The sequence below is a fragment of the Sus scrofa genome, chromosome 10 (genome assembly GCF_000003025.6).
Source record: "Sus scrofa isolate TJ Tabasco breed Duroc chromosome 10, Sscrofa11.1, whole genome shotgun sequence".
Classification (NCBI taxonomy): Eukaryota; Metazoa; Chordata; class Mammalia; order Artiodactyla; family Suidae; genus Sus; species Sus scrofa.
This window is the reverse complement of record NC_010452.4, coordinates 65,076,969-65,102,957: the sequence shown is the minus strand read 5'-3', so window position 1 is coordinate 65,102,957 and position 25,989 is coordinate 65,076,969. Positions and strand designations below refer to the sequence as shown.

General features: G+C 54.5%; 1 protein-coding gene across 5 annotated transcripts in view; it reads left to right on the top strand.

Moving 5' to 3' along the window:
- The window catches only part of FBXO18 (F-box protein, helicase, 18), a 48,262-nt gene that overhangs the window by 6,018 nt on the left and 16,255 nt on the right, over positions 1 to 25,989 (top strand). For 3 of the 5 annotated variants that reach the window (XM_013980327.2, XM_021065037.1, XM_021065038.1), the window contains exons 2-13: positions 6,321 to 6,476; positions 8,662 to 9,260; positions 13,076 to 13,206; positions 13,306 to 13,441; positions 15,220 to 15,410; positions 17,545 to 17,637; positions 18,165 to 18,259; positions 20,157 to 20,325; positions 20,967 to 21,189; positions 21,883 to 21,970; positions 22,045 to 22,131; positions 23,199 to 23,335. In XM_013980327.2, coding sequence (XP_013835781.1) covers positions 8,727 to 9,260; positions 13,076 to 13,206; positions 13,306 to 13,441; positions 15,220 to 15,410; positions 17,545 to 17,637; positions 18,165 to 18,259; positions 20,157 to 20,325; positions 20,967 to 21,189; positions 21,883 to 21,970; positions 22,045 to 22,131; positions 23,199 to 23,335 — 1,884 coding nt within the window. In that variant the 5' untranslated portion in view covers positions 6,321 to 6,476; positions 8,662 to 8,726. The remainder of the gene's footprint in view (positions 1 to 6,320; positions 6,477 to 8,661; positions 9,261 to 13,075; positions 13,207 to 13,305; positions 13,442 to 15,219; positions 15,411 to 17,544; positions 17,638 to 18,164; positions 18,260 to 20,156; positions 20,326 to 20,966; positions 21,190 to 21,882; positions 21,971 to 22,044; positions 22,132 to 23,198; positions 23,336 to 25,989) is intronic. The other 2 variants (XM_021065040.1, XM_021065039.1) reach the window with 1 other exon arrangement.

The following is a 25,989-nucleotide window of genomic DNA, read 5'->3' as shown; positions in this document are numbered from 1 at the left end:
TCTGGCATTGCCGTGAGCTGTGGTGTAGGTTGCAGATGTGGCTGGGATCTGGCATTGCTGGGGCTGTGGCATAGGCCGGCAGCTACAGCTCCAATCAACCCCCAGCCTGGGAACCTCCATGTGCCACGGGTGTAACCCTAAAAAGCAAAAAAAAAAAAGGTAATAAAACTTTAGCAACGATACTAACTTGTACGTCTATGACTCGTATTAAACGTACAGCTAAACTGGAGTTCCCGTCGTGGCTCAGGGGTGAACGAACCCGATTTGTATGCATGAGGACGAGGGCTCGATCCCTGGCCTCACTCACTGGGTTAAAGATCTGGCATTGCTGCAAGCTGTGGTGTAGGTCTCAGATGCGGCTCGGATCCCGAGTTGCTGTGGTTGTGGTGTAGACCCGCAGCTACAGCTCCGATTGGACCCCTCGCCTGGGAACCTCCGTATGCCTCGGGTGCCACCCTAAAAAGACAAAATAAATAAATAAAACGTGAACATACATACAGCTGTACCAATAACTGTTGCAGGTATCTCAGAGACGTACAGGGTGGCATTACTACTGCACAGTGCTGCCACACACCTCTGCTGTCGCAGGAAACGGGGCCGGGGGGGTGCACTTGGTGATCTGTGCAGAGCTCCTCAGAGAAGAGGGGGAGGCTTGTGGGGAACTTACCAGAGGAGGCTCGGTTTTTCTAGGTCAGCAACAAAACTGCCCACGGTGGTTCTCTCTCTCTTTTTTCTTTTCTTTTTTGGCCGCCCCGCAGCATATGGAGTTCTCAGCCAGGGATCAGAGCCGAAGCTGCAATTGTGACCCACGTTGCAGCTGAGGCAACGGCATCTCTGGGTCTTTGAACCCACTGTGCCTGGCCCAGGGATCAAACCCGCACCCCGGCCCTGCAGAGATGCCGCCGATCCCCGTACACCACAGTGGGAACCCCCACGGCAGGTGTGGTTATGAGCGCTTTCTGCTCTCAAGCACCTGGCACTGGAGCGTTATCTTGGCTTTTTAAAAGTGATTGTTTAATGATCTTTCCGTCCAGGAGTTGTAGGCACGTACGATCTTCGTCTTGCCCGTTTAGGTCTGTAACCGATAGATTGCGGAGGACGTTTTGGTCTAATTCCGATGAGTAAAGGTAGAGGAAGATCGGAAGTGACTTGGCATCCGTTTCAAATGATGCCACAGCTGGAATGGTTTGGGTGGGTGTGGCCACTGCGACAAACAGACCCACACTGTGGTCATCCTGTCACTGTCCAAGCTCGCCTTTCTTTCTCTCTCTCTCTTTTTTTTTTTTTGGTCTTTTTAGGGCTGCACCCGCAGCATATGGAGGTTCCCAGGCTAGGGGTCGAATCGGAGCTGTAGCCGCCGGCCTCACCACAGCCATAGCAATGCGGGATCCAAGCTGTGTCTGTGGCCTACACCCCAGCTCATGGCAACGCCAGATCCTTCACCCACTGAGCAAGGCCAGGGGGATCGAACCCGCAACCTTATGGTTCCCAGTTGGATTTGTTAACCACTGAGCCACAGCAAGAACTCCCAAGCTCGCTTTTCAATCCCATACCAGTCTCGGGTGATGGCAGGTGTTGGGGAGTGTGTGTGTGGTGGGGGAGGAGCGGTGCTCTTTAAAGCAGTAATGCAAGGACCCAGCCCGCTGGAGGGTCCTCCTTTTTGAATGTGGCCTCTTGGAGTTCCTGGGGGTGACCTTCCGCTTCCCCAGACCTGGTCGGGGCCCAGAGGCCAAAGGAAGAGGTAGGAGGGGTGTTGCTGGCCCAGGCCTGGAGGCACACAGCGCTCCCAGGCCCCACTTGCGGGTGGCATCCAGCCACCCGCACGTGGGGGAGGCGTGCACCCGCCGTGTACCCAGGAGGAAGGGGACCGGCGGTCCTTCCTGCAAAACCCAGAGCGCCCCATCCCGATTTGTGCAACGTATTTTATAAATTGTCTTGCATCCAGGCAGATGAGAACATGAGGCAGGCAGATTACAACAGAATTGGGGAGCCACAGCCCGTGCTCCGCATGCCCCGCTCGTTGGAATGTCTGTTAGCAAAGTCGTGTCGGGCTCAGTGCTTTCTGGAAGCAGCTGGCCTTTCGGGCTGGTCCTTTCGTGAAGGTTTAGTGACGCGGTCCAGCGGGTGCGGGTGCAGGTGGGGGCGGGCAGGACAGATCCACAGAGGCAGAGGGGGGACGCTGAACCTGCCGGGCCTGTGGTCTCCTGAGGGGGGTCCGGGGGATGTGCTGTGAGAGCCATCCCCGAAAAAGCGGAGGAAGGGGCACACCTCTGTTTGGCAAGATGGTTTGCCCACTTGCCCAGTGTTCTGTCCTGACATGGGGTGTGTGTGGGTGACATGCTCTGTCAGTCACTGTGGTAGAATCTTCGGGAGGCCGCGTCCCCCTCCCCGCCCAGGGCCTGGAGACAGTTCAGCTGGGCGTCTCTGGGCCTGGCAGAGTTTGGAGGGCCCGTGAGTGAGTGCCCTCTGCTGCCATCCTATTACCCGCGTTCATCACGGATCCCTTGGCTTTGCGCCTTGAAGAGGCGGGAGCGGCTTGAATGACAGGGGCCCCCCTGCAGGAGGGCAGGGCATCCTTTGGTTTGGGGGCTGAGAAGGAGAGGGGGCACTGGAGCGTCTCTATTTTGATCACGTTGTAGTCGACCCGCTGGTTTAACCCCACTCACAAGATGGAAGGCTCGAGTGTTTCACACTCAGCTCACAAGCACGCCGATGCTGTGAAGACGTCGGCAGCCTTTCAGGAGCCCAGCAGCCTGGTGTGGGCCACGTGCCCATCCCACATTTCAGCCGATGGGCTTCGGCAGCCTCCACGTGGGCGGCGCGAGATGCTCTCAGCCGTTCTGGCTGCCTTGACCTGCGTGACCCTGGTGGGGACCCCGTGTGGCAGCTTAGCTCCTCGCGGTGAGAAGGGAACCCAGGCTGCTGGCGATCAGCCCGCCTGCTCCCACTCCCAGCACCTCACCCAGCCTCTGGTGTAAGCGCCTGCCGGGCAGTGAGCCACCGCCCTCATCTCTGGAGAAGCGGCCCAGGGGCCCACCTCTTGCCCAAGTCAGGGACGTAGTTCAAGTGCTAGCCCTGCCTCGCAGGTGGCAGTCAGGGCCCCGGGGCCACTGTGCGTGGACAGCGACGGTGGCAGGCCTGGGGCCCCTTGCAGGAATACTCTGGAAAGAACTAGAACTCTGGAAGCAAACCACCCCCCTCCCCCATCTGCTCTCATGAGTTGGAGGGTTTGACACCATTAGTCGCGGTCCTTGCGGCCTCATCTGAACGCTTCCTCTTCAGGGCAGCTTGGCAGCAGACCTTGCCCCCTTTTTAAGTAGGACGTGCTCTGTTGGGAACTCTTTGCAGCTGTGTCCAGTTCTAATTCTAGAATCGTGCGGCCAGCTCGGAAACAACTGGGGTGTCTGATGAGAAAGCGGAGGTCAGCCACACCTCGGGGCGCCACAGGGTTAGCGGGTTTCTCAGCCGGAATTCCGCCGCCGCCCCCGTAGCTGAGCCAGGCGTGTTTGGAGCGTCTGAATTCAGGGTGGCATTCGTCAGTGTAGCTGTCCCAGGGCTCCCCGCCCTCCACCCCCCACGGCACCGAAATCCAAAATCTTAGAGCCCGCCCTGGGGACCCGCCAGTCCAGACCCGTGGATCCGAATTCTTGGTCCCACTCTGTTGTGCGAGGCTCTTTGTAGGCTTCCGTATCTCTTCTGCCAGTCTGCCCAGAGGGCCCCATTCAGACAAAACAGCATTGAGGTGGTTGGCTTTGTAACAGCAAGGGTTTTGAGCAGAAGAGGTAAATTTTTATGTCTCATCAAAGAGAAGAATCAGACATTAAGCTTGTTTTTTTCAATATAGGAAATTTTCACATTTATTATATATTTATTTATTTATTTGGTCTTTTTGTCTTTTCTAGGGCCGCTCTCATAGCATATGGAGGTTCCCAGGCTAGGGGTCTAATCGGAGCCGTAGCCACCGGCCTACGCCAGAGCCACAGCAACGCGGGATCCGAGCCGCGTCTGCAACCTACACCACAGCTCACGGCAACGCCAGATCCTCAACCCACTGAGCAAGGGCAGGGATCGAACCTGCAACCTCGTGGTTCCTAGTCGGATTCGTTAACCACTGCGCCACGACGAGAACTCCTATTATATTTTTAAAATAGAAAAACCACACGTTCTTTTTCTGCCCCCCCCATATGAATAAGACTTGGTTTTTATTTTTTAATTTATTGTCTTTTTCTTTTTAGGGCTGCACCTATGGCACATGGAAGTTCCCAGTCTAGGGGTTGCATCGGAGCTGCAACGGCCGGCCTACACCACAGCCGCAGCAACACCGGATCCGGTTCTTAACCCACTGAGCCACTGTAGGAACTCCAAGATTTGGTGTTTAGTGTAGAGGAATGTGTCCAGCAGCAGAGGAGTGAAACTGATAAAATCATTACAGTGAAGGGTATTTTCTGTTCATAAGAAGTAATTAAGACATATTACTTGGCTTTTGAAAAGCTATTTCCAGTAATACAGAGCGGGTTGTCCTTGCACTGCTGATGGACTTCATGTCTTGTCATTAGGTGACATCTTTTATTTTTTTTTTTATTTTTGGCCGCACCCTTGGCATGTAGAGGTTCCTGGGCCCAGGGATCAAACCTGAGCCACAGCCGCAACCCGAGCAGCTGCAGTGGCCACGCCAGATCTATAGCCCACGGAGCCAAAAGGGGACCCCTAGGTGACATCTTTATAATTGGAAAGTTATTTCAGTGTTTTATGCAAATCAGTCACTTCTAAGCTTTGTTCAAGAGAATAAGCGGATGGGGATATTTGTATAGCGTTTTTATAATTTAACATTTTGGGGTGTATTTTCTCAATTATTATAACACTTCTCAGTCTTAGAGAAGCTAAGGGACTGGGGGTCCTCTGGTTGCTGTGTGGTCAGCTGAGGGATCACACCCCTTTTTTTGTCATCCCCCCATCCCACCCCCCGTCAGTTCCACTGTCTCTTCACTAGACGTGTTGTGTGTTTGCTTTTACCCAGCTGAGCATATTTTTAAATACTGCTCTGTGGCTTAGCAGTAATACTGCTGCATCTTAACTCTGAATTCAGGAAGTTAAAAGGTCTCCAGCATCCTTTTAGAGGGACCTGTAGAACGATTTTTGTGTGTAGAAATAATGTTTTAAAAAAACTCCTGTTAAACCTTGAAAGAATAGACTGAAACCTGGAAGAATCGTTTCTGAAGAAGCTAAGGGCCGAGGGGGGGGGCTCCTGATTAGGAATATGAGTTCCAGGAAGACCCAGTAGTGTCTTGGTTTTCGACCCTTCAGGGCTGTAGGATGTGCTGGGTGAGAGTCTGGCCGTTGATACTCCCGTTTACTCGAGTATTTTTAGGACCTGTGAAAACACGGTGCTGGAAGAAACTGGTTTCTCTGCTGATCATCTCCTGTAAAGGATCGCTTTAATTCTCTGGTTGTATCGATTCTTGTCCTCTCTCTCTCTCTCTTTTTTTTCCTTCTATAAAGTGTAACTGTACTGTTTTACAGTCGTGTAACTAGCCTATTTAATGCCATAGGAGGTAGGTAGAGCTTACATGCAGTAAGATGCAGCAACATAGAGAGTCTCAGTTAAATATGAAAAAGAATGACCTGGCAGAAAACGACTACTATAAACTATTTCAATACTCTTGAGATGGAATTCTAGGTACACCTGCTGCTATAGTGTGTTGCTGAGGGAGAATATGAAATTTCCTCCTCTGAAGATGCTGAAAAGCAGACTTGGTTCTCTTCTGTTTGGGGGCCCTGTTCCCACCCTCTTCCTCCTGCCAGATGCCCTGGGGGCTGGGCAGGTGCATGGGGTGGGGGTGGGGGGCGGGAGGCACACAGGGACTCTGCAGTGACTCCGCATTGGTCAGTGTGGTCTGCTTCTGTGACTTGGGGAAAGCTGGTATATAAGGAATGAGTTTATTTTTGAAAAGCTGTAGCCAACTCTGAAAATAGTCATGGTCATTATGGGACCATAAATGGCCTGGCTAAAGTCAAGGAAAAGATGCCAGCTTTCAGTTTATCTGTTAGTGAGGGGTACCTTCTTTTTGAATGAGTGTGTCATTGTCAGGGCTTCTAGAAAGTGTGATAGGTTATTTTATGATCTTGGGATTTCCTCTCAAATCTGAAGGGAACTATGCTAAGAAATCGACATGACTGAAAATTGGGAAAATAGGAGAGGAGAAGGGCTGGAGAAGGTGGGCTGTAGTCACTGTATTCCTGAAAATTAATTTGCTGGCCAGCTTGAGAATTGGTGATAACTAACACGTGTCCCGTTTCTTCTGCCTGCTGGTGCAAAACAGTGAGACGGTTTAAGCGGAAGCATCTTACGGCCATCGACTGCCAACATTTGGCGCGGAGTCACTTGGCTGTGACCCAGCCCTTCGGTCAAAGATGGACAAACAGAGACCCCAACCACGGTCTCTATCCTAGACCCAGAGCAAAGCGAGGGACTCGGGGTACGTCTGCCCTCCACATCTCTAGTGTGTGTGTCCCTGTGTAAATATTGCTACTGTCACTTGCCATCCTGTTGCCACAGTTTGAGCCTTCTTCCTGATGTGTGGGTTTCCCGTGACAATCCCATCTTAGCGCCGTGGGGTGAAAGAGGCCCAGGAAGACACGGGGCGTCTCCACTCTCACGTGTAGGAAGCGTGTCGCCACGATTCCAGCCGTGATCTGACTTGTCCAGTCTGTCACTGGGCCCACGGTGTCGCCGTGTTCCTCCTGGCGCCCCTTGTTCCAGGCTTTTGTGGTAGCGTCTTCAGTGCCCTTTGTCGCCTCGTGCCCGGGCTGCTGCTCTGACCCTCCTGCTTGTCTCCAGACTTTGTTTCTTCCCAAGCACGTCGCACATACATCATCACATAATGGTCCTTCGTCCCACTTTCTGTCATGTCACCAGCCTGCTCCCAGACCCGCTCCCAGCCTGCAGTGTGGGCCGTGTCCCTGCTGCTGTTAGGGGACTCAAGCCCCGTCCGCTGACATTCCTACACGCAAGTTCTGCTTCTGGCAGCTTGCCTTTCTTCCTCCCCTTCACGTGCCCAGCAGTTTCCTGCCTCTGCTGCCACTGCCTGTTCATGTAAGCCGGACGGGCTCCCTTCCCCGCCCTGCATCTCATTGCAGAATCCAACTCAGGCCTTCCCCAGGCGTGCGAAATACCGGGATGGGGGTGGCGTATGTGTTTATCACGTTTGGGAACCACTGTCACCAATTCGAGGAGGGAGGTTCAGGGCAGTGGCCCTGTGTCGTCTGACACTTGTCTGTTGTGTGTGTGTGAGTCAACTTCTCTTCTGTGCGGTGAGCGCTTTCCTGATAGACTTGTCAGCATGGGTGTGTTTCTGCGGGAAACGTGGCACCGAACGAGGGGTAGGTCTTCAGAGGTTTTGGTGCGACTGAATTCCCCAGCTAGAAAATAGCAGGATTTCACCCAGGCCCCTTGACTTCAAAACTTCTGGTTTCTATCGAGGTGCCCCAGAAACAGTTATAATGTTTATCTGACATGGGAAAAATATTAAACTTTATAAATTCTAAACCTTGTTTTGTTCCACTGTCTGGCCCCCCTGCCTCATTTACTTGAGGATTCTGGGTTGAGCCCTTTCAGGGAAGTAGCGCATGTCTTGCTGTATGTCGGTAAGGTGTTAACTACTTCACTGGCATTTCACAGCAGTTCACAAGAGTTTAAAAATGCTGTGGTGATGTGTGAAATCGCCAGCTAGACCCCTAAGTTCCTGAGACGTCTGTGAGGTCAAGGACCCTGTATACTGTTATTATGCAATTTACATGCAGTTTATATTTGTCTCGGAACCATAGGTGCTTAGTAAATGCCTTATTGAGTAAATGTTAGACTAGATTAGGTGCACTCTAATGACACGAAAAGAATTCTGACTATATGTGTGTGTGTGTATTTTTTTGTTTGTTTGTTTGTTTTTTGCTTTTTCCGGCTGCACCTGACTCATGTGGAAGTTCCTGGGTCGAATCAGAGCTGCAGCTGCCGGCCTGTGTGAGCCACGTCTGGGGCTTACGCCGCAGCTTGCAGCAGTGCCGGGTCCTTCACCCCCTGAGCGAGGCCAGGGATCAGACCCACAGCCTCATGGATACTGTTTCTTAACCTGCTGAGCCACAGTGGGAACTCCCCTGACTTATATTTTACAATAAGGTGCCAGTTTTACAGGAGGAAATAAAAATCAAAAGGATTTTAACTGTCAAATGAGACCAGCGGATTTTACTGAATTCTAATAATCTAAATGATTTTCCTATTTATGCAACCTTAGGGTTTTTTTTGTACAAAAAATTGTTTTTTTACATTGTACAAGCAGGCTAAGAGAGGTGCATTGCGTAGGCAGATGGGTGGGTGTGAGCAGTTAGGTGCTTGCGTGCTGTCTGGGCAGGTGTGCTGTTTGTATGCAGCGCGGCGTGTAACGTGGTCCTCACGCTGTCCAGAGACTGGGCTTTGTCTCTTTCCAAATGTGTGTCTGCACACGAGAGCCCAGGATCACTCGGTTTGGCATAAAGCTGTTTGTGTAATCAATTGACCAATAGATTTGTCTCTTTCCTCTCTTAAAGCAGGTAAGGGAATGTTGGTTTCATTTTGCGCCCCGCCCCCGAGGGTCAGCAGTCATCACTCAGGTCTCGTCCTTCCTGGCACAGGTCGAGGATGCCCAGGATACAGCCCTGAGTTCTTCGTGTCCGGCCGGCAGCAGTGCACCAATGTCATGGCCAAGAGCAGTTCTGGGGGCCAGGACAGCGCCAAGGACTCGGGGGACGAGATGATCTTTGCCGCCGAGAGCACGTGCGCCCTGCCTCCGGAGGGGGACGGGGAGGCAAGGCTGGGCCCGCCGGGGGCGGCGCTGCCTGCCAGGAAGCGGTCTCGGGCCTTCGAGGACGAGGACGAGCGGCAGCCCGCCACGGGCCCCCGGCGGTGGGCCGGGGCTTCTAAGAAGACGCCGCGGCACCCCTTGTCCCCGTCGTGCCCCAGGCCCGGGGAGGCCCGGTGGGAAGCCGAGGGGCCGGTGTCGCGGCCTGGGGAGTCCCGCGGAGGAGACCCGGAGGACGATGGGCCCGACCCCGACCCCGACCCGCACTACGGGCTCCTCGGGAGCCTGCCGGGCCAGGAGCCCCAGAGCCGCATCTGCAGCCTGCCCAGCGAGGTGCTCAGGCACATCTTTGCCTTCCTCCCCGTGGAGGACCTCTACTGGAACCTGAGCTTGGTGTGCCACCTCTGGAGGGAGATCATCAGTGACCCGCTGGTACGGGGCCCCCGCCTTCCCTGCGTCTGCTCTGCGAGAGCCCGGGCCCCCTCACCCCGCCTGTCCTTCTGCCCGTAGGGTTTTAGTTCTGACTCGGGGGTGTCCTTTTGCTCCAGAATCGCATCCAGGGCCCTCCGGGTTCACCCACCTTGTCCAGTCTCACTGCTGACCCCCTTCCTCCGCCAACCCCGTGTCATGTCCCTAATGAGTGCTTTGCTGCCCCCAGCTGTGGCCTGCGTGCTCCTTTCCCCGTGTTGGTCTCATCCCCCCCCCCACCTAAAAAGCCCCTCCTATCTCTGGATGTCTCGCCTCTTCTTCAAGCCTTCATGCGTAGGTGAACTACTGGTTCCCATTCTATCCCGTTGAATTTTCTCTCTCTCTCGTGCTGCTACAGTGATTTATACCTTTATACCTTTGTTTGAACTTATCATGTTCTCTGTTACGGTTTTAGAGAGGCTTCCTCTTCCCTGTAGATAATTAGTGCATTGGCGTTCCCATCACGGCTCAGCAGAAACGAATCTGACTAGTATCCATGAGGATCCAGGTTTGATCCCAAGTCCCGCTCAGTGGGGCAAGGATCCAGCATTGCCGTGAGCTGTGGTGTGGGTCTCAGACATGGCTCGGATCTGGCGTGGCTGTGGCTGTGGTGTAGGCCAGCAGCTACAGCTCAGATTCGACCCCTAGCACAGGTGTATCCCTAAGAAGTAAAAAAAAAAAAGACCATTTCTTAAATGATTAGGGCCTTGATAGAAGGTGGGTTGTCCTTTGTGTTTCTGAATTCTCCGCAGTCCTGCAATATTTTACATGCAGTAGGTGATTAATAAAACAAGTGCTGCGTTGAGTCACCCTGCAGTGCCTTGAGGTTGACATGGTGGGTGGTCTGTGCCCTCAGGAAGGATTTCCCAGCACCGCGTGGCCTGGCGCCCTGCCCTGCCCTTCGTTGTGTAATTGCACTTCCCAGGGTCTGGCCTCCCGCCGGCCTGAGGGCTGCGAGGGTGTCTGCTTGGCGTGTGTATCCCTTAGACGAGCCGCTGGGACGAAACCAGAGGTGCGTGTTGAACTCATTCTTCAAAGGCACTGAAGTTTGGAAACTCGGAGTGCGACGTGGGTGTATCAAGACTTCGTACGTTTCTCTTCTAAACGCAAAAGATCCCAGAGGAAATTTCACCTCGCTCTCGCTCCATTCTTTGCTTGGGGTCTTGTCTCCTCCTTTCTGAGAAATATCTTTCTGCTTTTAGTTGTGGACGCCGTCTTGGGTCAGCACTTCCAGTCCCTTAGTTGAGGTCCCTCCGCTGTGACCCAAATAGTCATGGAGGGGGATACGGGAGGGTCCTCTTCATTCTGCTTGAGAAGATTTGGGGAAAATAAACCGGCTTGTCCTTACCTTTTTTGGTTGGTTTTTTGTTTTTTTAGGGCCGTACCCATGGCATGAGGAGGTTCCCGGGCTAGGGGTCAAATCGGAGCTGTAACTGCCAGCCTACACCACAGCCACGCCGGATCCGAGCTGCATCTGCGACCTACGCCACAGCTCACGGCAACGCTGGATCCTTAACCCCCTGAGCACGGCCAGGGGTCGAACCCCACAACCTCATGGTTCCTTGTGGGATTTGTTTCCGTTGCCCCACGACGGGACCTCCTTACCTCTTGAAATGCTAGGCTAACACCCTCTTTATTATCCCCGGCAGTGACATGATGCGGTTCTTTTCCGTGACAGTCACAGCTCTTCGTCTCGTTCCTGGTGGTGTCTTTGTATGGCTTTGGCAGGAGGTCTTGCTGGCCTCAGGAAGTTTGGAAGTGCTTCCTCCTCTTCGGTGTTTTCGAAGGGTTTAAGGAGGACTGCTCTTCCTCAGTGTCCGTAGAATTCTTCAGTGAGGCCATCTGGCTCTGGGCTCTTTACTGATTCAACCTCTGTCCTCATTATTGGTCGGTTTAGATTTTTTGTTTCTTCGTGATTCAGTCTTCAGTGGGTTGTGTTTTCCTAGGAATGTATCCGTTTCTTCTGGGTAATCTGGTTCGTTGGCCTGCAGTTGTCCATAGTGTTCTCATGACCTTACTTCTTTGACATCAGTTCTCATAGCCCGCTTTCATTTCTTTCTTTCTTTCTTTTTTTTTTCTTTTTTTGTCTTTTTGCTATTTCTTGGGCTGCAGCCACGGCATATGGAGGTTCCCAGGCTAGGAGTCCAGTCGGAGCTGTAGCTGCCAGTCTACGCCAGAGCCACAGCAACGCGGGATCCGAGCCACGTCTGCAGCCTACACCACAGCTCACGGCAATGCCAGATCGTCAACCACTGAGCAAGTCCAGGGATCGAACCTGCATCCTCATGGTTCCTAGTCGGATTCGCTAACCATTGCGCCATGACGGGAACTCCCCGCTTTCATTTCTGATTTCAGTTATTTGAATCTTCTCTTTCCCCCTCACATGACTGGTGCTTATCCACGTTGTCGATCTTTAAAAAAAACCTCAACTCTTAGCTTTATTGATTAAAAAAAATTTTTTTTTCTGTTCTCTATTTCGTTTATCTCTGCTTTGTAGTCTTTATTATTTCCTCCCTTCTGCTGTTTTGGGTTTAGTTTTTTCTTTTTCTAGTTCCTATACATGTAAAGTTAGGTTGGTGTGATCTTTTTCTTTAATGTAAGTTTTTATAGCCATAAACCTACCTCTCAGCACTGTTTACACTTCATCCCATACATTTTTGTGTGCTGTGTTTTTGTGTTTGTCTCAAGATACTTTCTAATTTCTTTGTGAAGTTTTAAAACACAATTTTAAAAGTGTTGTTTACTTTCCACCTATTCGTGTGTTTTCCGGTTTTCTTTCTGCTACTGCTTTCTCATTTCGTTTTATAGTTCCTGAAAAAATATTTCTATGATTTCAGTTTTTTAAAATGTGTTAAGCCCTGTTTTGTGGCCTAGCATGTGGTCTGTCCTGGAGAGTGTTCCATGTGTACTTGAGAAGACTGTCTATGCTGTGGTTGGGTGGAGTGTTCAGTGCATGTCTGTTAGGTCCGTTCGGTCTGGTCTGGTGTCGTTTGTTCTATCCATTCGTAAAAGTGAAGTGTCCAAGTCTCAGTTACTGTATTGCTTTGATTCTGTCAGTGTTTGCTCTCTAGAGTTTGGGGCTCTTATGTTTGGTATGTGTGTATTGATAATTGTTACATCTTCATGGTGAATTAGCCTTTTTCTCATTATATAATCTCCTTTGTCTCGTCTAACAGTTTTTGACTTAAAGTCTATTTGTCTGATGTCAGTATAGTCACAGCTCTCATTTAAGCCTTGTTGAAACTCTGAGCCATTATTGTCCTGACATGGAAATTTCGTCTTGTCTTTTGTCTTTTTAGGGCCACACCCATAGCATATGGAGGTTCCCAGGCCAGGGGTCAAAGTGGAGCTACAGCTGCCAGCCTACACCACAGCCACAGCAGTGTAGGATGCGAGCCAACTCTGCGATCTACACCGCAGCTCAGGGCAACTCCAGATCCTTAACCCACTGAGCGAGGCCAGGGATCGAACCCACATCCTCATGGATACTAGTCCAGCTTGTTAACTGCTGAGCCACGATGGGAGCTCCTCAGACAGGGAAATTCGAGCACTAGCTTTTCCCAGATTCTGTATCAAGTTAGCATTGGAGCAGAAACCAAGCCCCCATTCTCCTGGTTTCCAACGAAAATTTGTGCGTCTCTACCCTCTTCGTCCACCCTTTGAGTGAGTGGTGAGCTGTAACTGCTTTTCATTTCATAGAAGGTTGGTTTGTCTGTGGCCCGATCTGTGCTCTCATGGCCATTGCCTGCCTGTGGTTTTGGATTTTTTAAACTATACAGTTCATTCCTTGGAAGAAGCTCTATCACCGCTACCTGCTGAACGAAGAGCAAGCTGTCAGCAAAGTGGACGGCATCCTGGCGAGCTACGGCATAGAGAAGGAGTCGGACCTGTGCGTCTTGAACCTCATCCGGTGAGTCGCTTCGCTCCCGGCAGGACCTCCACTGCCCCCGCCTCTTCCCATCGGCCCTGACGGCCCTCTCCCTCGGACGCTGCCGCCCATGTCTTACAGCTACACAGCCACCACCAAGTGCTCCCCGAGTGTGGACCCTGCACGGGCGTTGTGGAGCCTGAGGGATCACCTCCTCCTCCCCGAGGCAGAGGCCTGCGTGCGCCAGCACCTCCCGGACCTCTACGCGGCCCCGGCGGTGCGTGACGGGGCTGCGGGGAGGGTTGGGGTGGCGGTCACGTTCGGCTGAAGGTTATCTTGGATTTCTTTCAAAAGCTTCCTTTTTTTGGGTCTTTTTGTCTTTTTGCCTTTTCTAGGGCTGATTCCCGTGGCATGTGGAGGTTCCCAGGCTAGGGGTCGAATCGGAGCTGTAGCCACTGGCCTACACTAGAGCCACAGCAACATGGGATCCGAGCCGCGTCTGCCACCTACACCACAGCTCATGGCAATGCCGGATCCCGAACCCACTGAGCAAGGGCAGGGACCGAACCCGCAACCTCATGGTTCCCAGTCGGATTCGCTAACCACTGCGCCACAACAGGAACTCCATCAAAATCTTCTTGGTGTTCCTGTTGTGGCGCAGCTGTAACAACCCGACTCGTATCCATGAGGACGTGGGTTTAATCGCTGGCCCTGCTCAGTGGGCTGAGGATCCGGCGTTGCCGTGAGCTGTGGTGTAGGTCGCAGACGCGGCTCGGATCCCGAGTTGCTGTGGCTCTGGTGTCGGCCGGCAGCTTCAGCTCTGACTTGACCCCTAGCCTGGGAACCTCCATCTGCTGCCGGTGCAGCCCTGAAAAACCAAAACCTTCTGTAATCTCTCCTTTGAAGCCTTAATCGTGTCATTGGTCCCAAAGAGAGATAAAGGGCCGGTAGTTACAGATGCCTAAAATTGGAAGGAATTCTAAAAAGCGTTTCCTTCGACGTCCCGTTCTGAGGAGCAGCCCTAACAGGGCGGTCATGCAGTCTCTGAACACTTCGATTGGCGAGGGTTTGTCTACAAGGCAGCCCGCTGGGTTGCTGATAACTTGGGCCATTGGAAGGACCAGAGGAATGAGGGGTTTTGTGCTGACACAGTGAGTTAAGGAGAAGCTGGGATGATGCCTCCGTCTCCCGACTCCATCTTGTGGCTCCTCCTCTTGCTCGGAGCTGCTTCTCGAATTCTGTCCTGGAAGCCACACGCAGCCTCTGCCTGTTGTCTGCATTCGGCGGAGGGTTGGCCATCCAGCCACGTGCCTTCTCTGTGTTAGTGGAACAGTGCTTGACGACGAGCTGAGGTTCCTCACAGGGTGGCTGTAGTGAGGTGTGTGGAACTTGCCTTTTGTGGAAGATGCGCCTTTTACGGGGGCCTGGCAGGAAAGTTGAGACTGATGGCGATTCGTCTGTTCCTGATGTTTCCGTGTTGGTGAACGTTTCCTTAGACATTAACAACAGTGATACCTCATTATTTACTATTTATTCAGATGTTCATGACGTTTCAAGGATGCTTCCAATAATTTATGTCATTTGTTGATCTTACTCTTTAGTGAGTATTTATTAGTGAATAACAGCGTAGTGAATTAACACCTTCATGCCGGGGCCGTGTCCGTCTCGGTGTCGCCCTCAGGACTGCTGTCCTCTTGGGATCCCTGTCCTTTGTGCTCCCAGGCGGGCACCCAGGAGTACCGAGCTTTTCGCCTGAGGGTCTGGACCTGGGCGGCAGGGTCATCTCTGTGCAGAGTCCTGAGCTCGGTACTTTTTGCATGTTACCGAGTCAAAGGCGTTGGCGATCTCAAACCCCAAAGTAAGGAGGAGGAGGAGGGAAGCCGGGGTCAAAGGACACGTTCCTCTGGTTTCCCAGTGTCGCCAGGGCCAGTGTGTGCTGCTCAGCCTGCCCGTGGGAGGCCTGCAACCCTGCCCGGCCTCGCTGGCCACTGGCCCGGGGCTTCCTAGCGATGGGTTTGGGGGCTCATGGCCCGTCCCGCCCCCGTCCCTCCTCAGGGCGTCAACGTGTGGGCCTTGGTGGCGGCCATCGTCCTCCTGTCCAGCAGCGTGAAGGACATCCAGCAGCTGCTCTTCTGCCTGCGGCGGCCCAGCTCCACCGTGACGGTGCCGGAGCTCACGGAGACCCTGTACTGCATGGCCGTGCTGCTCTATGCCATGCGCGAGAAGGGCATCAGCATCAGCAACCGGTAACCGACTGCCCCCGGCGGGGCCCCCACCGCCGTCCTCTCTGGGCTGAAGGGGCCGGGGGGGCCCCAGCGCTGCCAGGCAGGTGCACGCGCTCTGCGAACTGCGAGGCGACATCCCTGTGCCAGGGTCACCTTCACGGGTGTTGAGGGCTGCAGAGGAAGGAGCCTTCGGTGTCCTTCTGTGGCTGCGTTTGCAGGAAAACGTTAGGGTGTGGCCCCTCCGTGTCTCGCCTCTGCCAGGGGTGCAGGGAGCGTGGCTGAGCCCTGGGCACCCACATGGTGTGCGGGGCGCCGCTAGGGCTGCCGGTCCCGCAGCCGATGGTCTGGAGGGCTCTTGGTTCACCTGCCGGGCACCTGGCCGTGCGCGTGGCCTTCCAGGCGCTGGGGCTGCCGCCCAGGACGAGCTGGTGCCCTTGCTCTCGGGCTGTGTGTACGAGGGGGACGCCCGCTGCCTCCCCAAGTGGGTCAAACAAGGACATTTTAGTGGCTGACACGTGGTGCAGACACGCCCAGTGATGGGCGAGCCGGGTGGGGAGGCCGACTTCAGGCTGGGTGAGAAAAGCTTCTCGGAGGCCTGAGTGGCAGGGAGGAGCCTCAGGAATCTGCAGGAGAGATTTTAGCAGAAGGCACAGATGGTTTAAGGGCCCAAGGATGGGACTGAGGGTAGCCGTTCCCAGGGAGCAGCGGGGGGGCTCGCGTGGCAAGGACGTCGTGAGGAAGAGGCCACACCGAGCCTGCAGAAGGACATCCAGCGGTCCGGTCTGGGCCCCGTGCAGCTCCCGGAGGCCTGGGTGCCACCCCAGAGATGGTCCTGGAGACGCAGAAGCCCTGGAGTGGACTCCCTTCTAGAAGGTGCGGGCTGGTGGCCCCAGGTGTGCTGCTCCCCTGGACATTCAGAGCGTTTGCTGTGCTTCTGAGTCCAGTCCGTCCATTCAGTGTGGTTCCCGCTGCTTCCACTCCTGCTTGGAGGCCTGGGCCACGGAGCTTCTTGATGCGGTTGGACGCATCGGCGCTTCTGTGGTGAAAACGTCCTTAGGTGCAGATACGAACCCACAGGTTACCTGCCTGCTGTGGACCTGGACGAGGAGAGGGAGTGTGGAGCGTGAGGTTTCCTTGGGTTGACATAGTTCTTCCCGCTTTGCCTGGGACGTGCTGGAGGCTGAGATGCTGTTAGTAAAAGCGTTCGTGGCATCCAAAAGATGGATGCTCGGAGGGCACCTCCTCCCACTTTGGGGACGGGGGGCAGTGCCCTAAGTTGCGTGGGGCGGGTGATGGAGGGACAGGAGCCTGGGTTGGGGGAGGGCTTGGAGTGGCCATGGCGGGCTGGCTGGCCACGGCAGAGGCTGGCACATGGCACGCTCTGTCATCTTGGGCCTCTGTTGGCGACGTGGAGGCTGTTTTGTTTTCTAGCCCTTGGTGGTCGTGGCTCACTGTCCGTGTGGCACTTTCGTTCTGGTCCTTCAAAGTTAGAATTTTCTTTGTGCCTCTGAACCATCATGACCTCACGGGCAGCAGGGAGCAGAGCAGCGGCGGCTCAGAGCGATGAGGGGTGTTGAACAAGGATCCGCCGCCAGGAGCGGAGCTCACGCTTGTTTTCAGAGGGTTCTTCCAGCTCTCGTGCTTGTCAGTCCCTTAGCTCACAGCTGGTGCCTGGCCTCTGTCCTCCTGCTGTCACTGCAGCCAGAGTCTCTCCTACATGGTGGCCTGGCCTCTGTCCTCCTGCTATCACTGTAGCCAGTCTCTCCTGCTGGCCTCTGTCCTGCTGCTGTCACTGCAGCTGGGGTCTCCCCTGGACGGTGGCCTGGCCTTGTCCTCCTGCTATCACTGTAGCCAGTCTCTCCTGCTGGCCTCTGTCCTGCCGCTGTCACTGCAGCTGGGGTCTCCCCTGGACGGTGGCCTGGCCTCTGTCCTGCCGCTGTCACTGCAGCCGGGGTCTCTCCAGATACTCCCTGCAGTCTTGTTTATACCCAACCGCGCAGGTAAGAATGCCTCGGCTCTGGTTCATCTAAACCCATTTCTTCTCCTATCATGGTGGTAGGTGTTTGATGTTTAGCAAGTGAAAAACATCTGAGGGAACGTAAGATACAGATTGTGACGTAATTTGAAAACATCTCATCTGCTTTCTCCCTACTAGGATTCACTACAACATTTTCTATTGCCTGTATCTTCAGGAGAATTCCTGTGCTCGGGCCACAGAAGTCAAGGAGGAGCCCTCGGTTTGGCCGGGGTGTGTCTCTGGAGAGGGGGGTGTGTGTGGTGTGTGTCTGTAGATAGATAGGGGTGTGCGTGTGGATGGGGGGATGTCTGTAGATGGGGTGTGTGTGGGCGGGTGTGTGGGTGGGTGGGTATATGTGGGGGTGTTTTGTCTTGGATTCCTGACTGTTTCTCGTATTTAAAGAGGAGAGGTGTTTTTGCTTCAGCTACCTCATTGAGGTATAATTTCCATTACATAATAAAATGCATCCGCCTTAATTGTATAATTCAGTGATTTTTAGTAAATTTGCTGAGTGTGCAGCCGACATCATAATGTCATTTTAAAATACTTTCATCACCCCCCCTTTGGTTCCGTGTTATCCAGCCAGTGGGTTTCCTGTTGGCTTTTTTTTGCTTGGACCGCTGGAGTTCTGTACACCAGCCACCAGAACCATCTTAATTGCAGATCGTTACTGCCTCCTGTCATTCGTTACACTGAACAACTCCTGTTTTGCCTGTACTGATTTTTTTCTTTTTTTTTTTCTTTTGTGATAATTACAGCAAGAAAACAACCATCCAGCTTACACATGAGCAACAGCTGATTCTGAGCCATAAGATGGAGCCTCTCCAGGTGGTAAAGATTATGGCATTTGCAGGTGAGGGCTGCCGTTCCTGCAAAGCTTCTCACCCAGAGTTCCCCTCCCCGGCCACCTGCCAAAATACCCACTTAATTGGGTATTGAACGGCTGCCCTTCAGTCGCCTTGGGCAGCTGCCAAGGAACAGTTCACTGCTGCTTCTTGCTGCTCCACGGAGCATCGACCCTGTGATTCCTGGTGAACAGAGTCCATGGGGTTGGTTCACGGGGCGGATGCCCCTGGGATTTACCCAGCCGGTTTGGCACCTGCGTGTCTGCCAGAGGCGGATTGCTGATGGGGTGGCAGGTCCGGTGACTCTCCTGTTGAGGGTGTCCGTAGCTCCCACTTGGTAGGTGACGTCTGGGAGGGCCTCCCGCCGTTGGGTTCTGTCCTCCCCTCCCGAGTGCGTGGTCCAGCGTTCCAGCCTAGGCGGCTCACTGCTGCTCTCCTCGAGGACTCGGCTGTGCTCGGGCGGCCCCTTTGCTCACTCTGGTTTCTCTCCCTGGAATGCCTTCCGGCTTCTTTTCTGCCTAAGAGTCCTGCTAAAACCACCACCACCGCTTGTTAAATGGCTTACCCTCTGCTAGTCCTAACATTCGGTGAGGTTAGTCTTTTTTTGTTTGTTTTGTTTTGTTTTTGTCTTTTTAGGGCCGCACCCGTGGCATATGGAGGTTCCCAGGCTAGAGGTCGAATTGGAGCTACAGCTGCCGGCCTACAGCACAGCCACAACAATGCAGGATCCGAGCTGCGTCTGCGACCTACACCACAGCTCACAGCAACGCTGGATCCTTAACCCATGGAGTGAGGTCAGGCATCAAACCCGCATCCTCATGGATGCTAGTCAGATTCGTTAACCGCTGAGCCATGATGGGAACTCCTAGTCTATGTTATAGGTGAGGTTTTGAAGCCCAGAGAAGTTAAAATGACGTGGCCCAGATTAAACAAGCAAATAGTGGTGGTGGTAGAATTGAAAGCTGGATCCGTTTCTCTGCAGAAGCGTGCGTTTCCCCTGCCCTACCCCCTCTGTCTCTGGGGTCCGAGCTTCATCCTGATCACGTGATTCTGTCTTGGAGGTGGAGGCTTCCCCGCCTTCGAGTCCTCTGGATCCCTGAGCTGCTGCGGTAGCTGGTCCTCTGTTGTCTGGAACCTGGTCACGTAGTGAGAGGAGCGGACGCACGTTTAGTAGAAGCTTCCAGACTGTCGTTATCGTCCAGCAGCCCTGGTCGGGAGAGAAGGAGGGGCCGGGTTTTTCACTGATGGTTGAGATTTTGTTTCTGGCTCCCTATTTTTTTCACTCTCCTGTGTAATCATGATACTCTTTTTTTTTTTTTCTTTTTGGTTCCAGTCGTTCCAACTGTGTGGGTGTTTTATTCCCAACTAAGGCGTGTAGTTTGTGTTTGTCTGCGCCCCAGGGCCGTGCATCCGGCTGCTGGCATAGGCGGTGCTCAGGAACTACTTGTTACCCGAATGACAGCTGACCAACCGGGTAACCCTGGGGGCAGGGCAGGCGCCGAGGTCAGAGTCAGGGTAGGGGGTCCCAGACCCTCGTTTGTGAGTTCTCGCTGCTGCAGCATGAACGGTGCCCCAGACAGCGTGGCTGCCGTATCTGTTTTGCTGGGATGGGTCTCCCGCCAGAACCTCAAGGTCCGTGTGACCCATACACGGCTGCCCGGGGAGCAGATTGAAGGTCAGGGAGGTCAAGGGGCGCCTGGGCTAGAGCTTCCAGGGCCTCGACCCCAACCCAGGGAGCCGGCCCAGCACCCGCTGCTCCCTCCTGGTTTTCGCTGGAATCAGAGACCTCGCCGCTGTGTGGTCTCTGCAGGCGGCGGGATGAGCGTGGTGGGCCCTGATCCGGGCGTCCTCGGGGGCAGGTCTTCCCGGTCCGCGGGCCACCCGCCTCCCTCTTGGCTTCCCCAGGCACCGGGAAGACCTCGACCCTGGTCAAGTACGCGGAGAAGTGGTCGGAGAGCAGGTTTCTGTACGTGACCTTCAACAAGAGCATCGCCAAGCAGGCCGAGCTCGTCTTCCCCAGCAACGTCACCTGCAAGACCTTCCACTCCATGGCCTACGGGCACGTCGGGCGCAAGTGAGCCTCGCGCCGGCCCGGCCCCTGCTGTCCCCTCGCCGTCGGCACGCCGCAGCGACGCTAGGGAGACTTAGGGCTTTTCTCTCCGTGTACAGGCAGCGAGTCTAAGCACAGCTTTCATCACCTGTCCTTTACCCCGTGGACACTTGGGGGGTAACAGTGTCTTCCTGAGGGGTCCTCCTTTCTCCAGAGTCCGGCCCAGGAAGTCAGAGCGACTCGTCTGAAGTTGAGGGTGGCAGCGCTCTGGTTGGTCAGTTCAGGCTTTCCTCAGAAGCAGGGAGGGCAGACGTCGGAGCTGAGGGCACCTGGCCCAGGCTCCTGCGGCCTCTGAGCCCTGTCCCCTTGGACGAGGCTTCCGGGAGCTTCGAGGGTCCCCGCCCCCGGCCCCCTGGCGCTGGTCCACACCTTGGAGTCGTGGTATCTGCTGCAAGCCACTTGGTCTTCCGGGCGGTTAGATGTGAATTCTGCAAAGCCGACTTTTCCAGTCCCCTTCCGGTCCTACCGGGATCTCCCTCAGCTCCCCTGGCTCCTTCTCCTCACCTGTATGTGGTGTCCTCGGGAGCAGGGGCTGGGCCTGGGGGACACGAAGGTGCCGCTTTGCCGGGAGAGCCCACCCCGTTCCTGTGGGACGTGTGTTCCAGGTACCAGCTGAAGAAGAAGTTGAATCTCTTCAAGCTAACACCCTTCATGGTCAGCTCGGTGCTGGCGGAGGGGAAGGGTGGCTTCATAAGGGCCAAGCTGGTGTGTAAGACGCTGGAGAACTTCTTCGCCTCGGCCGACGAGGAGCTCACGATCGATCACGTGCCCATCTGGTGTAAGAACAGCCAAGGACAGAGGGTCATGGTGGAGCAGAGCGAGAAGCTGGTGAGGGGCTCGGTCCTTGGGGGGGGGGCTGGGCGGGGCTCGAGGCGCCCTTGGCTTTGGAGTCCTCTGAGCTGCCGGCAGGGAGGAGAGGGCTGGGGAGACCGCAGGCCCCTGGGGACAGCCGAGAGCTGTGCTGGGTTTCCTGGGAAGAACTCCCGCCCCCCTCAGTCCCCACTTCGGTCCTCCGTTCATCAGATGATCCAGATGATATGAGAGCCTGTCGTGGGGCCGGCTGGTCCTAGGAGCTAAAGATGAGACTCTCTCTTTGGCCACTTGCCACTTTTTTCTTTTTTGGGCTGCCACGCAGCATGTGGAGTAGTTCCCAGGCCAGTGATCAGATCCCAGCTGCAGTTGTGACACGCTGAAGCTGTGGCAATGTTGGGTCCATAACCCACTGTGCAGGGCCGGGGATCGAACCTGTGTCCCAGTGCCCCAAACACTGCCAATCCATCTCATTATGCCACAGCAGGAACTCCACTTGGCAATTTTTAATGCATTAACTGTCGCCCTTAAGCCTCTGCTGGTCCACAGACGCTGCCCCTGAGTGATGCTCTGCCCCCCCCCCACGTGTGGCCCAGCCCCTGATGTTGTCGCGAGGCTGTCTTGGGGGGAGGACTGCCTCCCTCGCTCTGCGGAGTGAACGCCTGATTTCAGGGTCCTCACCCACGCGTCACCGTGCCGCTTGCTTTCTAGAACGGTGTCCTGGAAGCCAGCCGGCTCTGGGACAACATGCGCAAGCTGGGCGAGTGCAAGGAAGAGGCTTACCAGATGACCCACGACGGTACGCGCTCCGCGTCCCGACACCCGCCGGCGGCACCGCCTGGCTCCGAGTTCTGACCCCGCCCCTTCTTGCAGGCTACCTGAAACTCTGGCAGCTCAGCAAGCCGCTGCTGGCCTCCTTCGATGCCATCTTTGTGGACGAGGCCCAGGACTGCACCCCGGGTGAGCGGCGGTCAGGACAGCCGCAGGTCTCAGACGCACAGAACCGCGTCTGGATTCCGTGAGGGGGCGCTCGTGTGAAAGAAGGCGACTCTTCTCTGTCGAGGGGGGAGCAGCCCGTGACACCTGGTCATTAGAAACCCTTTGTCACTTGACCTTGGGTCTCGGCAGCTGTCCCTCTTCTCTACCTAAGGCAGACCTGTTTTCCTCTAAGTTTCTCGCTTGGGTTCTTCTCGAAACATCGGCTGAGTCTCGGTCCTCAGATGATCAGGACCTGGACCCCGGCCGAGGGGGAACAGCAGTCACGTTAGAGGGACGGCTTGTGTTGTATAGTTTCCACGTGGTGCTGGAAGATAGTGTGATAGGGGCCACTGGGGGCCATAAAGTATCATGTTAGGAAAGATAACCTGCCTCCTTTTACGTTTGCCTGTGCACTTTTGTTTTTTTCTTTTTTTTTGCCCTTTTGGCTTTTTAGGGCGGCACTCACGGCATATGGAGGTTCCTAGGCTAGGGGTCCAAGCAGAGCTACAGCTGCCGGCCTGCACCGCGGCCACAGCAACGCAGGATCCGAGCTGCATCTTCTCCTTACACCCCACCTCACGGCAACACCGGATCCTTAACCCACTGAGCGAGGCCAGGGATCGAACTCACATCCTCATGGATACCCGTCGGGTTCGTTAACCACGGAGCCACGATGGGAACTCCGGCCTGTCTGCTTTCTTAGCGTCCGTGATTTATTCATGAGGAATAATCTGCATTCCTGGCTCAGACACTGTTTCTTTGATCCGATACGAAGTGGTTTCTCTGGGTCGAGCGAGCCTCCCCGGAGACAACGGGCCCCTGCTGTCCGGCGTCCAAGCACTTTCCTCCTTTTCTGTCTTCGTGCCTGTTCTGTCTTTCAAGTCTTTGTGTTCCAGTCGATGTCCGTGGTTCTGTCAGTGTCTGCTCTGTACACACGCTCTCGCGCGTATCATCTTTGGTCACTTGCCGTCGCGCGTGCCTGGACCTGGTCCCGCGGGTGGCCTCTGTGCGCCGCCAGGGTTGCTGACCCCTGCCCCCCTTGGCCGCAGCCATCATGAACATCGTGCTGTCCCAGCCGTGTGGCAAGATCTTCGTGGGCGACCCCCACCAGCAGATCTACACCTTCCGCGGCGCCGTCAACGCCCTCTTCACCGTCCCTCACACGCACGTCTTCTATCTCACGCAGGTAGGAGCTCTCTGGCCCACAGGCACCACCATTCCGGCATCCCGCCCCGGCTTCCCAGGGTCTGCCAGGGGCCGGGCCGGGCGCCAGGTCCGGCTCGCCGTGCGTAGCAGCAAATCCAAGCGGCGGGTCTCCGTGGTCCTCGGGGTCTGCAGAGTCAGACCTGCTGCCACGATAGTTACTGGCCTTTTTCACCGTGACGATGACGCCAGGCCAGCGGGGAGCCCCTCGCCCTGAGTCTCAGCCTCGGCACCAGCCACGCCTAGCAGTCGCCATGTTCTTTCCTGCAGTGTGTTCAGAGTCAAAAAACAGGAGTTCCCGTTGTGGCTCAGCGGGTTAAGGACCTCACGCTGTCTCTGTGAGGATGCAGGTTCGATAGCTGGCCTTGCTCCCCGGCCTCCCCTGCGGTGGTGTAGGTTTCCTGTGTGGCTCAGATTCGGTGTGGCTGTGGCTGTCACAACTGCAGCTCTGATTCCACCCTTAGCCTGGGAACTTCCGGATGCTGCAGGTGTGCTGTCAAGAGAAAAAAAAAAGCCAGAAAGCAATTCACGGAGCATGTCCTTGATGGAACAGGACGAATGACTCGTTTTCCTGCCGCTGACCCTGAAGTACGACTCTCTCCCAGTCTGTCTGAGGAAGCAGGGAGGTGAGGAAGGCCCCCCAGTCCCCTGGTGTGTGCTGGCCGCCCGGCCACCAGCACGACATGGTTGTGTCGTGAGCCCCGCTGGCTCCTGCTTTCATGTGTACTAGAAGGAGCGGCTGACAGACCAACTCTTGTTACTCAGACTCGGGGATTTGGCACTTTCTCAAAAAGGAATGCGATGAGCTATGACTGCCAGGAAAACAGCTGACAAGTGTTTGTTGCCAAAGATAAAATTCTTGCTTTCAAGTGAAATCCACATTTGGTTTTTGTTTTGTTTTGTTTTGCTTTTTAGGGGCGGCATATGGACGTTCCCAGGCTAGGGGTCGAATCGGAGCTACAGCTGCCGGCCTACACCACAGCCTCAGCAGCACCAGATCCGAGCCACGTCTGCGGCCTATACCACAGCCACAGCGACACCAGATCCAAGCCACATCTGCGGGCTACACCACAGCTACAGCAACACTGGATCCTTGTTGTCACTGTTGTGGCTCGGGTCGCTTTTGTGGCATGGGTTCGATCCCTGGCCCGGGATTTTCCACATGCTGTGGCTGCAGCCAAAAAAAGTATTCTTTGTGCAATCATATAATGAGTTTATTGTTGTCATATTTAAATGAACTGAAGTTGCTAAAATGGTAATTTTAGACACAATTCATAAGTAAAAGCTCCTTCATGGCCTCACTAGTTTTTTAAAGTATCAAAAGCCTTGAGGCCAAAAGGTGTGAGCACCATACTCTTAAGAAACTCACTTTTGGGAGTTCCCGTCGTGGCTCAGTGGTAACAAACCCGTCCAGTATCCACAAGGATGCGGGTTCGCTCCCTGGCTTTGCTCAGTGGGTTAAGGATCTGGCGTTGCCGTGAGCTGTGGTGTAGGTTGTAGGTGCACCTCGGATCCCGTGTTGCTGTGGCTGTGGTGTAGGCTGGCAGCTGCAGCTCCAATTAGACCCCTAGCCTGGGAGCCTCCATATGCCCCAGGTGCGGCCCTAAAAAGCAAAAGTCACTTGTGGTTTGAGGATGTGAAAGGCGCCAGCTTGCCTGCTGGCCTCGTCACCTCCCAAGAGCTGTGGAGTGTCGAGTCGCGGGAGGTCCTGTCCCCCACTGTGTGGCTTTACCCCTGGAGCTCCTCCTGTTTGCTGTAGTGATTTAGGGCAGCACCAGCCCACAGTCCTTTTTTTTTTGTAGTAGATGTTGGTTAGTTGCGGATTTATACGAAAATTGAGAGGATAGCACAGAAAGTTGTGATGCCCCTACATCCAGTTTGCTTTGTGACTCACGTCTCATTGCTGGGGTACATTTGCCACCGTTGATGAATTGGTACTGAGACCTTTTCATAATCCAAAGTCCCCAATTGATTCTGATTTTCATAGTTTTTATTTGACGTCCTTTTTCGGTCCCAGGACCTCATTCAGGCCACCCCCTTCCGTCCAGGGTTGTGTTTTTTGGCCTCCTGTCGGCCGCCCCCTGTGGTTTCTCGGGCTTGCCTTGTTTTTGACTGGCTTTTGCCTTGTCGGGGTTTGGTGGGTACACTGATGTTTTGGGAGGAAGACCTTGGAGGAAGATTAGCCGCTTTCATCATGAGCTCTGGGGACCTGTGCCATCCACGTGATTTATGACTGTTGAAGTTGTCTTGGTCCCTGGTCCCCTGGGCAGGTCTCTCCATCGGGATGTGACTGTCCCCCGGCCAGTCTCCACACGCGTGCTGTGGAAGGAAGTCCTGGCCCTCGGCCCTCCCTCGGGCACGAGTGGGAGTGTCTGTGTCAGTGGCCGGCAGTTCCTCTGCTAAAGAGATTTTGTGTCTTCTCTTCCCCGCTGTTGACTCATTTACATCAGGGGGGACTCGGGCGTCTTTATCGTTTGGGTTGTGGCTCCCTCAGAATAGTTCTGTAGAAACGCTTTACGGAAAGTCTCACTTTCTTTAGCCCAGTGATTGATGTTCTCTGAAGGACATGATGCTTTAACCTTGAGTTAAAAATGCACGGAAAAAGGCAATACATGCTGTGAGTTCAGGCAAGAATGA